This window comes from Ranitomeya variabilis, chromosome 1, assembly GCF_051348905.1.
Source record: "Ranitomeya variabilis isolate aRanVar5 chromosome 1, aRanVar5.hap1, whole genome shotgun sequence".
In the NCBI taxonomy this organism is placed as follows: domain Eukaryota; kingdom Metazoa; phylum Chordata; class Amphibia; order Anura; family Dendrobatidae; genus Ranitomeya; species Ranitomeya variabilis.
In genome coordinates this window covers 311320654-311336488 of record NC_135232.1, presented here as the reverse complement: position 1 = coordinate 311336488, position 15835 = coordinate 311320654, and the positions used below count along the sequence as shown (strand labels likewise).

General features: G+C 42.8%; 1 protein-coding gene across 1 annotated transcript in view; it reads left to right on the top strand.

The window, feature by feature from the left end:
• NIPSNAP1 (nipsnap homolog 1) overlaps positions 1-15835 on the top strand; it is a 69497-nt gene that overhangs the window by 27208 nt on the left and 26454 nt on the right. The window contains exons 3-7 of the mRNA XM_077296974.1: positions 463-508; positions 1063-1157; positions 1224-1294; positions 1471-1611; positions 5282-5313. Of these exons, the coding sequence (XP_077153089.1) occupies positions 463-508; positions 1063-1157; positions 1224-1294; positions 1471-1611; positions 5282-5313 (385 nt within the window). The remainder of the gene's footprint in view (positions 1-462; positions 509-1062; positions 1158-1223; positions 1295-1470; positions 1612-5281; positions 5314-15835) is intronic.

Below are 15835 nucleotides of genomic sequence, written 5' to 3'. Positions count from 1 at the left end.
GATTATTTTAGCGTTGAAAGGGACCGCAACTGAAAGGGCCACCTTGACAGAATGCAGCGTTAGTGCTGCACAAGGTGGCTCTTTCAGTTAAAAACGCCTGGGGGGGTGACAGGTTCCCTTTAAAGGGAACCTGTCACCCCAAAAATCGAAGATGAGCTTCGGCCACCGGCATCAGGGGCTTATCTACAGCATTCTGTAATGCTGTAGATAAGCCCCCGATGTATCCTGAAAGATGAGATAAAGAGGTTAGATTATACTCACCCAGGGGCGGTCCCGCTGCAGTCCGGTCCGGGGCCTCCTATCTTCTTACGATGATGTGCTCTTCTTGTCTTCACCCCGAATTCACATTAAACTGAACTAGAAAACACCCCAGTAATGTTTTATGATCTAAAGCTAAATCGGACCACCTCTAACCAAAGGTTTTTTTTTTTTGTTTTGTTTTGTTTCGTGCTTTCACTCCAGTTCATAACGTAAAGCCAGAATGCCTGGACTCCTACAATAAATTGACGTGAGTACCACTTATTCACACGGCTATGTAGGTAGGAGTCAGTCCTGTTCTTGCACTGTCTTCTTGGTATGCATATACATCCTCAGAAAAAAAGTGGCACAGATCGGGCCACATTATTATTAATAATAATCGTGCACAGAAGGACAGAGTGGACATTAGTCAGATGATTCTTTAATTTTTTTTTGTAATTGTGACTTTCAAAATGACAGTTCAATTCTGCTTCACTGTTATGTTCATAATGGATCCTATATTAAAGTTTTCATGTAAATTGGCCCTCGTTTGTATATTTTATATTGCTCAAAACCAGATTACATAATTAAAAACTTGTGCTTGCCTTCCAGTCTTGTGCTGCGTACTGAGAATTTGCTATATATTTCTGCTTGTGCTTCTGACAATTTTCCTTGTCTATGCTCAATCTGCAAGTTTTATATAAATAATCCGGTAACAGGGAACCCCCTCTATAGTGTGTATATGACCTAATAGTATTTTAGGATAGACCCTTTAATTCACATGGTTTTTTCTTGTAATATACTTCTTTCCTACTTTGCATGTAGAGAAGAAGTGCTGCCTAAACTACACCAAGACGCAGATTACCCATGTGACTTGGTGGGTAATTGGAATACATGGTATGGGGAGCAAGACCAAGCAGGTGGGTACAGACCTTTTTGGGAGGGTATGTAAATGGTTTCCGGTTAAATGATGGTTTCCATTTCAGTTCATCTGTGGCGGTTCTCTGGGGGATATCCTGCACTTATGGACTGTATGAATAAGTTGAAAAATAACAAGGTAATGAGCAAAGACAATATTAAAGCCATTTAGTAGACATACTGTTTAAATCTATAATGCATAACTTTCATTTACTCACTTTACTTTTGCCCCCACACCAAGTTTTTTCACAAAGTAAAATACATCCCACCGGCTTGCCAATTCTGCCAATGCCTCATATTCTCTCTTTTCTGCAGGAATACCTGGCTTTCCGTGAGGAGCGTAGTCGCATGCTGCTTTCCCGTAGAAACCAACTGCTTCTGGAGTTTAGTTTTTGGAATGAGCCAACACCTCGTAAAGGTCCTAACATCTATGAATTGCGTACATATAGATTGAAGGTCTGTTTAAAAGCCTAATTTATGATTACTGACTGATGTACATGCAGCTGGGCATAGAACTATATGGACAGTGACTGTACTTCCATCATTCGGCCCCTTCCATTAGTAAAAAAGGATATGAAACAAAGCTATCAGGATGTGAATAAAGGTTTAAAAAAAAAATGCATTAGAGAGTTATTCCAGCTCTGCTCACTTCTGTATTGGGAGGTGAGCAACTCTGGTGATGTCACATCTACTGATTCCTGCCAGGATGAATGGGTGGAACAAGTACACAAATTCTTCCCAAAATAATAAGGTAACAGGCCACAAATCAGGTACCAGTAAAGTTGGCCGTGCACACCAACATCGCATAGAATGATTCAGAAGGGTTGCGAGAAATCCAAACCTGTTGGATTTTTTGGTTGCAAGTTGCGGGTGACTTGCTTTCATAGATTTGAATGTAAGACCAGTATGACTGTGATTCGCGTACAGTATGTCTGCAATTTTCTTTTCTTCTCAAATCACAGCTCTAAAATAGTTACGTAACACAAGTTGCACAAATTTTTTTTGTTGCGCGACTTGTTTGAGGCGCAACATATGTTGCCATGAAATTGCAATCCTAACCTAAAGCTTATGCATATGGTGCAACTTTTTACAATATGGCTTTCATAAAAGTGAAAACATAAGTTTTTCTCTTAATGCTACATTTTTGGAAAACCCCTTGATTTAAAGCTGAAATTCTACTTTTCAGTTACATTCTCATGGTTTTGTTTCACACCTATTGTTCTGGTATACAGAGGCTGTATGATAAAAACTCTGCCCCTGTACAAATATTTATCCTGTATGTACAGATTTTTAACTCTTTAAGCGTTTTGCAAATAAAGGGGTTGTCCAGGCAAAACATATTGATGAATTATTCATAGGATAGGTGTTCCATATCTGATCGAAGGGAATCTGACTCTTAACACCCACACAGAGCAACGCTTATTTGCTCCAGTAACCGCAAGATGTAAAGACCTTGCACGGAGCTGTATATAATATGTAGTTGGCACTTCTGGATACTGCAGAATAGCACTTATCAAAATCATAAGCTAGTAGCATCAGCCATGGCATCCCAATGCATCTACACTGTGCAATCGTGTTACAGGGGGCTGATAAGGTGATGGATTTACGTTTTTGATGGTAGCATCTAAGGGATTAAACAGGAGGGATAGCCGTTATCTGTAATCAAGACCAATTTTGCCAAGTGTGAGCTGTATTTTATAGTTAATGGTGAGGTCTCAGATGCTGAGCATGCACCATATACAGTACATAACTGTATGGCAGATTGTCATACATGGGTTGATGGCTTCAAAATGTAGCACATATGCCTAATCCTTTTACTGTCAAGGAAATGTGTAATACTTATGTATCTAATACATCTTAACTTTTACAGCTCAAATGGAACTGGAGGCAAATAAAGTTTTACTTCCTGGTTCTGTGTCTTGTAAAGGAGGGAGAAAACTACAACAGTAGGGAAGAGGAGTTTGTCATTTCTGCCCTGTACAGTGGGAAGATACCAGATCTTGTGTTCACATTTACCTCTTCACCGATTAGAATGGATTTGTGTTCACTGCTTGTATCATACTGTGTGATGTGGATGTATGTTGTATACTGGTCATCAGATTGTGATGATCTTGGGTCTATGCAATTAGTGATATTGGAAATGTAGAACTGGGCAAAAGGGTTAGAGGAGTTTCTAGGTGATAGAGGAGGTACTGATAAATAGTTGGCCTGAACATTTATAGCATACTAAAATAAATCTCATTATCTGTAGAAACTAGTATTACCTTTGATAAGTGTACATGCTATGCTAAGTTTTAGCAGAAAAGGTTTTCATTTTGAAATTGTGATTCAGAAATCATCTTTAGCAAAATCTTTCCAGAAGCTCAGATGAAATCCTGTGTGAAATTGTCTATCTGCCACACACTTCTGATTTGCTCTCATCTGATTATCGGTTTTGGAAACTCCCCAAAAAATCATTTGAAAGGATGAAAATGTACAATAAACGAGATGGTAATTCATGCTGTTGAGTCACAGTTTGTAGAACAAGATAACTTGGTATCACTTCAATAACGTGGGTTTTTTCGCTAGGCCCACTACATATCGATACACCCTCGTGTAAGTCTTAGAGTCTGTTTGAGTCCCAATTTTAGTCACAAATATGAATTTTGATGATTTTTTATTATTATTTTTAAGTAACCTTAATACATGTGTTTGAATTGTTGGATAGAATTTTTATAATGTGACTGTCTACATGCGAAAAATGTGTGTGTGTGGGTAATCATGTTATGCCTGAATGAAGAGGGAAAAAAAAAACAAAAAAACAACTGTATATACTCGAGTATAAGCCGACCCGAGTATAAGCCGCCCCCCCCCCCCCCCCCCTTAATTTTGCAACAAAAAACTGGGAAAACTTATTGACTCGAGTATAAGCCTAGGGTGGAAAATGCAGCAGCTACCGGTAAATGTCAAAAATAAAAATAGATACCAATAAAAGTAAAATTAATTGAGACATCAGTAGGTTAAGTGTTTTTGAATATCCATATTGAATCAGGAGCCCCATATAATGCTCCATACAGTTTATTATGGCCCCATAGATGCTCCATGCAGTTATGGTCCCATAGATGCTCCATATAATGCTCCATGCAGTTCTTTGTGGCCCCATAGATGCCCCATATAATGCTCCATGCAGTTATGGTTCCATAGATGCTCCATATAATGCTCCATGCAGTTCTTTATGGCCCCATAGACGCTCCATTTAGCATTGTGCCACATGTAATGCTGCTGCTGCACTAAAGAAAAAAATGACATACCTCTCGTCGCTGCTCCTTAGCGTCCCGTCTCCTCCGCACTGACTGTTCAGGCAGAGGGCCTCGCGCACACTAATACGTCATCGCGCTCTCTGACCTGAACAGTCAGTGCAGAGGACGCGGAAGACGAGGCGGCGGTGGAAAGGTGAATATGACATACTCACCTGCTCCCAGCGCTCCTGGCGTGGTCCCCGCATGTCCCACGTCTCCTGGAGCGGCAGCTTCTTCCTGTAGTGACGGTCACGTGGCACCGCTCATTACAGTAATGAATATGCGGCTCCACCCCTATGGGAGTGGAGTCCATATTTATAACTTTAATGAGCGGTACCATGTGACCGCTGAACAGGGGAAGAAGCTGCCGCGCCCAAAGACCGTGGGACATGCGGGGACCGCGTCAGGAGCAGGTAAGTATTTGACAGGTGTCGCTCCCCCTCACCTGCCGGCAGCTTCCCTGATGGACTCTTCGGGCGCGGGAGCTCTTCCAGCTTTGAGCGGTCACTGGTACCGCTCATTACAGTAATGAATACGCGGCTCCCTATGGGAGTGGAGTCGCGTCCATATTCATTACTGTAATGAGCGGTACCACGTGACCGCTCACCACTGGAAAAAGCTATCAGTGCCCGGAGACCATCAGAGATGCAGGGACCTCGCCAGGAGCAGGTGAGTATGTCACAGCCGCCACTCCCCTCTCCCCCGCCGACCCCTTCCCCCAGGGACTCGAGTATAAGCCGAGAGGGGCGCTTTCAGCATTATATATACACATACACACACTGTATAGTCTAATTTGATTGAAGACTAGGCATTTTGAGATTATACTAATAAGATGTATTTTGTTCTAGCCAGGAACAATGATTGAATGGGGAAATAATTGGTAAGTTGGAATAATTTCACTCTGCAAGCAATTTAATCCTAATTGTTTCTTACATTATTTGTATATTGATTTCAGTGTGTACCTTATCCTTGAAGACTATCATAAAATGTTTTACATATTTTTAAACTTAAAGGGCTTGTCTATTAATTAGAAAATAAGTTACTAAGTTTGGGATGTACCGGTACTACTTTTAGTAAAACCTATATTCCCCATTGAATAACTATTCTTGAGCATCTTTCCTGTATTGGTGAATAAATTGAGAACTGGGTGTTACTATTCCCCCTTTCATAGAGGCGTGACCATACATAGTATGGCCTGTGAGCACTAATTGGACAGTGTCAGACTGTAAGGACACACCCCGAACAATGAACTTGTCAATGTACTCTTGGAAGTCTAAAGGAGGAATGGCACAATACAGAGAGATAAGAGAAGATGCTTCAGAATTCTTGAAACCTCTTTGAGACGATCACTCAATATTATACTGGAAAAAATTGGTTGCTTTAGAAGATAATATAGATAATATACCAATATGCATAATTTATACTGTAGTTAGACATGGTTAACCCCTTAACGACCGCCGATACGACTTTAACGGCGGCAGTTAAAGGTACTTAAACCACAGCGCCGTTAATTAACGGCACTGTGAAAAAAGTGTATAGCGCCCCCTCGAGTCGGATTTTCTCTGGGGTCTCGATTGCCGGGGGTAGCCGAGACCCCAGAGAACATGATTCGGGTCGGTTTTTACCGACCCTTGGGTTGCGATCGCCGGTAAATATGTTTACCGGCCGCCGCAAGCCCCCCCAAAAAACGCGATTTCCCATTTAATTTCTCTGTCCTCCGATGTGATCGCACATCAGAGGACAGAGAAATGGGGTCCCCGATAGCCCCCAATACTCACCCATAGCTCCCGATGGGCGCCGCCGTCTTTCAGGGAAAAAAATGGCAGGCGCAGTGTGCCCGCCGGCCGGGACCCGGCAGATTTTTGGGGTCTCGGCTGCCGGGTGATCGCACATCAGAGGACAGAGAAATAGGGGGATTCGGGGACCCTGTCATACCGGTGTCCCTCGGTCCTCCTGAAACCCCTCCAGGCCGCCGACTTCTTCCCCCAGGAAGAAAATGGCGGTGTGCCGGCCGGCAGAGGAAGATTCTTCCTCTTGTTTTATTTTGGTCACACTGAGATCCTATCACAGTGATCACAATAAAAAAATAGTAAGTAACACCCCCCCCTTATCACCCCCTTAGGGAAAAAATGATAAAATAAAAAAAATTTATGTATTTCTATTTTCCAATTAGGGTTAGGGTTGGTGCTAAAGTTAGGGTTGGGGCTCAAGTTAGAGCTAGCGTTAGGGTTGGGGCTAAAGTTAGGGTTAGCGTTGGGGCTAAAGTTAGGGTTAGGGTTGCTGCTAAGGTTAGGGCTAGGGTTGGGGCTAAAGTTAGTGTTGGGGTTGGGGCTAAAGTTAGGGTTAGGATTAGGTTTGGGATTAGGGTTAGGTTTGGGATTAGGGTTAGGTTTGGGATTAGGGTTAGGGTTGGGGTTAGGTTTGAGGTTAGGGTTGAGATTATGATTAGGGGTGTGTTGGGCTTAGGGATTTGGTTTGGGTTGGGATTAGGGTTAGGGGTGTTTTGGCGTTGGGGTTGTGATTAGGGTTGGGGTTAGGGGTGTTTTGGGGTTAGGGTTTTGATTAGGGTTATGGATTGGTTTGGGATTAGCGTTAGGGGTATGTTGGGGTTACAGTTAGTTAGAATTGGGAGGTTTCCACTGTTTAGGTACATCAGGGGGTCTCCAAACGCGACAGCCAATTTTGCGTTCAAAAAGTCAATTGGTGCTCCCTCCCTTCTGATCTCCGCCGTGCGCCCAAACAGTGGTTTACCCCCACATATGGGGTGTCAGCGTACTCAGGACTGATTGGACAACAACTTTTTGGGGACCAGTTTCTCCTGTTACCCTTGCGAAAATAAAAAATAAAAAATTGGGGGCTAAAAAAAAACATTTTTGTGGGGAAAAAAAATGTTTTTTATTTTCATGGCTCTGCGTCAAACTTCTGTGAAGCACTTGGACGTTCAAAATGCTCACCACATATCTAGATAAGTTCCTTGGGGGGTCTAGTTTCCAAAAAAGGGTCACTTGTGGGGGGTTTGTACTGCTTAGGTACATCAGGGGCTCTGAAAATGCAACATGACACCCGCAGACCATTCCATCCAAGTCTGCAATTTAAAACGTCACTACTTCCCTTCCGAACCCTGATGTGTGCCCAAACAGTGGTTCCCCCCCACATATGGGGTATCAGCGTACGCAGAACAAATTGGACAACAAATTTTGGGGTCCAATTTCTCCTGTTACCCTTAGGAAAATAAAAAATTGGGGGCTAAAAAAAATTATTTTTGTTGAGAAAAAGAAAATAAATGAATAAAAAAATAAATAAATAAAAAAATATATATTTTATTTTTATTATTATATTATATATTATATTTTTATATAATTTTTTTTTTCACGACTCTGAACGCCCAAGTGCTTCACAGAAGTCTATAATGCAAAGTGCTCACCACACATCTGGATAAGTTCCTTGGGGGGTCTGGTTTCCAAAATAGGGTCACTTGTAGGGGTTTTCCACTGTTTAGGTACATCAGGGGCTCTGTAAACTCAACATAACGCCCGCAGACCAGTCTATCAAAGTCTGCATTCCAAAACGGTGTGCCTTCCGAGCTCTGCCATGTGCCCAAACAGTGGACCTCCCCCACATATGGGGTATCAGCGTACTCAGGAGAAATTAGACCCCAAAATTTATTGTGCAATTTATCCTGTTACCCCTGTGAAAATAAAAATTGGGGGCGAAATGATTTGTTGTTGTGTTTTTTTTTTTTTTTTTTGTAGAAAAAGAGCTATATATTTTTTTTTTTTTCACGGCTCTACGTTATAATCTTCTGTGAAGCACCTGGGGGTTTAAAGTGCTCACCACACACCTAGACAAGTTCCTTAAAGGGTCTAGTTTCCAAAATGGTGTCACTTGTGGGGGGTTTCTATTATTTAGGCACATCAGGGGCTCTCCAAAACGCGACATGGCGTCCGATCTCAATTCCAGCCAATTCTGCATTGAAAAAGTCAAACGGTGCTCCTTCTCTTCCAAGCCCTGCCGTGCACCCAAACAGTGGTTTACCCCACATATGGGTTATCGGCGTATTCAGGAGAAATTGCACAACAAATTTTGTGGTTCTTTTTCTCTTTTTACCCTTGTGAAAATAAAAAAAATTGGTTCTTTAGTAAAATGTTTGCCAAAAAAAGTTAAATGTTCATTTTTTCCTTCCACATTGCTTCAGTTGCTGTGAAGCACGTCAAGGGTTAATAAACTTCTTGAATGTGGTTTTGAGCACCTTGAGGGGTGTAGTTTTTAGAATGGTGTCAAGTTTGGGTATTTTCTGTCATGTACACCCCTCAAAGTGACTTTAAATGTGAGATGGTCCCTAAAAAAAAAAATGGGTTTTGTAAATTTTGTTGTAAAAATGAGAAATCACTGGTCAACTTTTAACCCTTATAACTTCCTAACAAAAAAAAATTTGGTTCCAAAATTGTGCTGATGTAAAGTAGACATTTGGGAAATGTTATTTATTAACTATTTTGTGTGACATATCTCTCTGATTTAAGGGCATAAAAATTCAAAGTTTGAAAATTGCAATATTTTAAAAATTTTGCCATATTTGTTTTTTTCATAAATAATCGCAAGTAATATCAAAGAAATGTTACCACTAACATGAAGTACAATATGTCACGAAATAACAGTCTCAGAATTACTGGGATCCGTTAAAGAGTTCCAGAGTTATAACCTCATAAAGAGACAGTGGTCAGAATTGTAAAAATTGGCTCGGTCATTAAAGGGAACCCGTCACCCCGTTTTTTCAGTATGAGATAAAAATACCGTTAAATAGGGCCTGAGCTGTGCTGGACAATAGTGTATTTTGTGTGCCCTGATTCCCCACCTATGCTGCCGAAATACCTTACCAAAGTCGCCGTTTTCGCCTGTCAATCAAGGTGGTCTGGTCAAATGGGCGTGGTGAAATCTCTTCTTCTCCCCCAGATCTTGCTTATCTTTCCGTTGGTGGCATGCGAACTCTGCTTCAGGAAAATGGCCGCCGCGATCCCCATCTGCACACGGGTGGCATCCCGTGGCCATTTTCCTGAAGCCCCGGGCAGCAGAGCGCTCCATCTGCGCACGCGCGGCCTCAGGAAGATGGCCGCCGCCAGCGAAAAAGCGGAGAATAGCGCAGATTGCGCTCTTTTTCTTCAGCTGCGCAGTGCATTCCACTGTTGGGCATGCGCAATCCACTACGCCACCAACGGAAAGATAAGATCTGGGGGAGAAGAAGCGATTTCACCACGCCCATTTGACCAGACCACCTTGATTGACAGGTGAAAACGGCGACTTTGGTAAGGTATTTCGGCAGCATAGGTGGGGAATCAGGGCACACAAAATACACTATTGTCCAGCACAGCCCAGGCCCTATTTAATGGTATTTTTATCTCGTACTGAAAAAAACGGGGTGACAGGTTCCCTTTAACCCCTTTCTGTCATTAGACGTACTATTCCGTCCATGTGGGGTGGGCCCTACTTCCCAAGGACGGAATAGTACGTCCAGCACGATCGGCCGCGCTCACGGGGGGAGCGCGGCCGATCGCGGCCGGGTGTCAGCTGACTATCGCAGCTGACATCCGGCACTATGTGCCAGGAGCGGTCACGGACCGCTCCCGGCACATTAACCCCCGGCACACCGCGATCAAACATGATCGCGATGTGCCGGCGGTGCAGGGAAGCATCGCGCAGGGAGGGGGCTCCCTGCGGGCTTCCCTGAGCCCCCGCAGCAACGCGATGTGATCGCGTTGCTGCGAGGGTCTTACCTCCCTCCCTGCCTGCTCCAGACCCGGATCCAAGATGGCCGCGGATCCGGGTCCTGCAGGGAGGGAGGTGGCTTCACAGAAGCCTGCTCAGAGCAGGCACTGTGAAGCAGCCTGCACTTCTCTCAGATCGGTGATCTGTCAGAGTGCTATGCAAACTGGCAGATCACCGATCTGTATTGTCCGCCCCTGGGGCAAAGTAAAAAAGTAAAAAAAAAATTTTCCAAATGTGTAAAAAAAAAATAAAAAAATATATTCCAAAATAATGAAAAAAATATATATATTATTCCCATAAATACATTTCTTTATCTAAATAATAAAAAAAAACAATAAAAGTACACATATTTAGTATCGCCGCGTCCGTAACGACCCGACCTATAAAACTGGCCCACTAGTTAACCCCTTCAGTAAACACCGTAAGAAAAAAAAAAAAAAAAACGAGGCAAAAAACAACGCTTTATTATCATACTGCCGAACAAAAAGTGGAATAACACGCGATCAAAAAGACAGATATAAATAACCATGGTACCGCTGAAAGCGTCATCTTGTCCCGCAAATAACGAGCCACCATACAGCATGATCAGCAAAAAAATAAAAAAGTTATAGTCCTGAGAATAAAGCGATGCAAAAATAATTATTTTTTCCATAAAATAGTTTTTATCGTATAAAAGCGCCAAAACATAAAAAAATAATATAAATGAGGTATCGCTGTAATCGTACTGACCCAAAGAATAAAACTGCTTTATCAATTTTACCAAACGCGGAACGGTATAAACGCCTCCCCCAAAAGAAATTCATGAATAGCTGGTTTTTGGTCATTCTGCCTTACAAAAATCGGAATAAAAAGCGATCAAAAAATGTGACGTGCCCAAAAATGTTAGCAATAAAAACGTCAACTCGTCCCGCAAAAAACAAGACCTCACATGACTCTGTGGACCAAAATATGGAAAATTTATAGCTCTCAAAATGTGGTAACGCAAAAAATATTTTTTGCAATAAAAAGCGTCTTTCAGTGTGTGACGGCTGCCAATCATAAAAATCCGCTAAAAAACTCGCTATAAAAGTAAATCAAACCCCCCTTCATCACCCCCTTAGTTAGGGAAAAATAAAAAAAATGTATTTATTTCCATTTTCCCATTAGGGCTAGGGTTAGGGCAAGGGTTGGGGCTAGGGTTAAGGCTACAGTTAGGGTTGGGGCTAAAGTTACGGTTAGGGTACCGTCACACATTGAAATTTCCATCGCTACGACGTTACGATTCGTGACGTTCTAGCGATATCGTTACGATATCGCTGTGTCTGACACGCTACTGCGATCAGACACCCTGCTGAGAATCGTACGTCGTAGCAGATCGTTTGGAACTTTCTTTCGTCGCTTGATCACCCGCTGACATCGCTGGATCGTTGTGTGTGACAGCGATCCAGCGATGTCTTCGCTTGTAACCAAGGTAAACATCGGGTAACTAAGCGCAGGGCCGCGCTTAGTAACCCGATGTTTACCCTGGTTACAAGCGTAAACGTAAAAAAACAAACCGTACATACTCACCCGTCGGTGTCCTTCAGGTCCCTTGCCGTCTGCTTCCTGCTCTGAGTGCCGGCCGGAAAGTGAGAGCAGATCACAGCGGTGCTGCGCTCTGCTCTCACTGTACGGCTGCACTCAGAGCAGGAAGCAGACGGCAAGGGACCTGAAGGACACCGACGGGTGAGTATGTACTGTTTGTTTTTTTACGTTTACGCTGGTAACCAGGGTAAACATCGGGTTACTAAGCGCGGCCCTGCGCTTAGTTACCCGATGTTTACCCTGGTTACCCGGGGACTTCGGCATCGCTCCAGCGCCGTGATTGCAACGTGTGACCGCAGTCTACGACGCTGGAGCGATGATCATACGACGCTGCGACGTCACGAATCGTGCCGTCGCAGCGATGAAAATTTCAATGTGTGACGGTACCCTTAGGGTTTAGATTACATTTACGGTTGGGAATAGGGTTGGGATTAGGGTTAGGGGTGTGTCAAGGTTAGAGGTGTGGTTAGGGTTACTGTTGGGATTAGGGTTAGGGGTGTGTTTGGATTAGGGTTTCAGTTATAATTGGGGGTTTTCCACTGTTTCGGCACATCAGGGGCTCTCCAAACGCGACATGGCGTCCGATCTCAATTCCAGCCAATTCTGCGTTGAAAAAGTAAAACAGTGCTCCTTCCCTTCCGAGCTCTCCCGTGTGCCCAAACAGGGGTTTACCCCAACATATGGGGTATCAGCGTACTCAGGACAAATAGGACAACAACCTTTGGGGTCCAATTTCTCCTGTTACCCCTGGGAAAATACAAAACGGGGTTAAAAAATAATTTTTGTGGGGGAAAAAAAAGATTTTTTTATTTTCACGGCTCTGCGTTATAAACTGTAGTGAAACACTTGGGGGTTCAAAGTTCTTACAACACATCTAGATAAGTTCCTTGGGGGGTCTAGTTTCCAAAATGGGGTCACTTGTGCGGGGCTTCTACTGTTTAGGTACATTAGGGGCTCTGCAAACGCAATGTGACGCCTGCAGACCATTCCATCTAAGTCTGCATTCCAAATGGCGCTCCTTCCCTTCCGAGCCCTTCCATGCGTCCAAACGGTGGTTCCCCCCCACATATGGGGTATCAGCGCACTCAGGACAAATTGGACAACAACTTTTGGGGTCCAATTTCTCCTGTTACCCTCGGGAAAATACAAAACTGGGGGCTAAAAAAATAATTTTTGTGGGAAAAAATTTTTGTTTTATTTTTACGGCTCTGAATTATAAATTTCTGTGAAGCCCTTGGTGGGTCAAAGCGCTCACCACACATCTAGATAAGTTCCTTAGGGGGTCTACTTTCCAACATGGTGTCACTTGTGGGGGGTTTCTACTGTTTAGGTACATTAGGGGCTCTGCAAACGCAATGTGACACCTGCAGACCATTCCATCTAAGTCTGCATTCCAAATGACGCTCCTTCCTTTCCGAGCCCTCCCATGCGCCCAAACAGTGGTTCTCCCCACATATGGTGTATCATCGCACTCAGGACAACTTGGACAACAAATTTTGGGGTCCAATTTCTCCTGCTACCCTCGGGAAAATACAAAACTGGGGGCTAAAAAAATAATTTTTGTGGGAAAAAATTTTTGTTTTATTTTTACGGCTCTGCATTATAAACTTCTGTGAAGCCCTTGGTGGGTCAAAGCGCTCAAAACACATATAGATAAGTTCCTTAGGGGGTCTACTTTCCAAAATGGTGTCACTTGTGGGGGGTTTCAATGTTTAGGCACATCAGTGGCTCTCCAAACGCAACATGGCGTCCCATCTCAATTCCTGTCTTTTTTGCATTGAAAAGTCAAACGGCGCTCCTTCCCTTCCGAGGTCTCCCATGCGCCCAAACAGTGGTTTACCCCCACATATGGGGTATCAGCGTACTCAGGACAAATTGTACAACAACTTTTGGGGTCCAATTTCTTCTCTTACCCTTGGGAAAATAAAAAAATGGGGGTTAAAAGATAATTTTTGTGAAAAAATATGATTTTTTATTTTTACGGTTCTGCATTATAAACTTCTGTGAAGCACTTGGTGGGTCAAAGTGCTCACCACACCTCTAGATAAGTTCCTTAGGGGGTCTACTTTCCAAAATGGTGTCACTTGTGGGGGGTTTCAATGTTTAGGCACATCAGGGGCTCCCCAAAAGCAACATGGCGTCCCATCTCAATTCCAGTCAATTTTGCATTGAAAAGTCAAATGGCGCTCCTTCGCTTCCGAGCTCTGTCATGCGCCCAAACAGTGGTTTACCCCCACATATGGGGTATCGGCGTACTCAGGACAAATTGTACAACAACTTTTGGGGTCCATTTTCTCCTGTTACCCTTGGTAAAATAAAACAAATTGGAGCTGAAGTAAATTTTTTGTGAAAAAAAGTTAAATGTTCATTTTTATTTAAACATTCCAAAAATTCCTGTGAAGCACCAGAAGGGTTAATAAACTTCTTGAATATGGTTTTGAGCACCTTGAGGGGTGCAGTTTTTTTTAATGGTGTCACACTTTGGTATTTTCTATCATATAGACCCCTCAAAATGACTTCAAATGAGATGTGGTCCCTAAAAAAAAAATGGTGTTGTAAAAATGAGAAATTGCTGGTCAACTTTTAACCCTTATAACTCCCTAACAAAAAAAAATTTTGGTTCCAAAATTGTGCTGATGTAAAGTAGACATGTGGGAAATGTTACTTATTAAGTATTTTGTGTGACATATCTCTGTGATTTAATTGCATAAAAATTCAAATTTGGAAAATTGCGAAATTTTCAACATTTTCGCCAAATTTCCGTTTTTTTCACAAATAAACGCAGGTACTATCACAGAATTTTTACCACTATCATGAAGTACAATATGTCTCGAGAAAACAATGTCAGAATCACCGGGATCCGTTGAAGCTTTCCAGAGTTATAACCTCATAAAGGGACAGTGGTCAGAATTGTAAAAATTGGCCCGGTCCATAACGTGCAAACCACCCTTGGGGGTGAAGGGGTTAAGTACCAAATTGGCTCTGTCACTGGTTAAGAGTGGCCATATGTTGCATAAGTCTTTTATATAGGTTATGGCTCACATACGGCACCATTTTGAAGCTGATTTTTGAGAGCACCGCATCTAAATCTCTGTAGCCAAATACCTTTCTTGGAAACACATTTGCCTTAACAAATGTCCCACAGTATACTAAGTGGAATTTGACTAAAGCATTTTCCAGTTTTGCTGCATTTAGACCTTTTTGTTTTGTTTGTATGTTTTTTCCAGAAGAGATCATTTGTTAGTGTTGTGAACCACTGGCAGCGTTAATTGGTCACTGGCTGTGTGACTGAAGCCAGGTCTGTTTCATTCTGTAATGCTGCATTGTTTTAGGGAAGATATAGTGTGAAAAGCTGGCTGGAGACAGTGGTCTCGATTTCAGCAAAATGTCTGCACACAAAGTACTCCTGACTGGAGTAACATTTCTGGTGAGGCACACAACAGTATTGTTATGGCCTGTGCTTCTTAATGAATTGGGCTCCTCTTATTCCTGCATGTCCATGGTTACGATTGTCATAGGAAACATCAGTCCTGTCTTAGTGAATCGGGCACTGTGCATCTCGGCTGAATAGCACCAGGCTGCTCCATTGTTGGCTTCTCCATGCCCTGCCCCAATAGACTGAAAGGCGTTTCCCTATGTGTGTACATAGCGAGAGACGTGTCAGTCAAAGGGGTGACAAGCCTCAGAATTGTCAGCCAAGACACATGTAGCTGGATGGTTAAACAATAGAATTTACAGTCTCCAACTATAAGCCATGGGGCTCCAGCACAGATTGCTTAGAATGCCCTGCGGTATTAATATAGAAATAGATTTTTTTTTTTCAAGCTGATTATGCAGAAAAATACTTCCTCTATTAAAATGCAAACTGTAGCAGCTGATATTGTACTTTGTAATTCAGAATCCATTTTGATGCAGTAATAGGAAGTTGCACTTGTCAGTAAGTCATGTGAAACACTGCTGCTCTCAGCACTTACTAAATTGTTTTAGGTCTGAGGGGTAAGGTTTCTCCTTGTGGAGAGTGACATACCAGCTCTGACTTGTCAAAGAAAGGAGGCTTATTGCAATTCTCAGGGAAATTT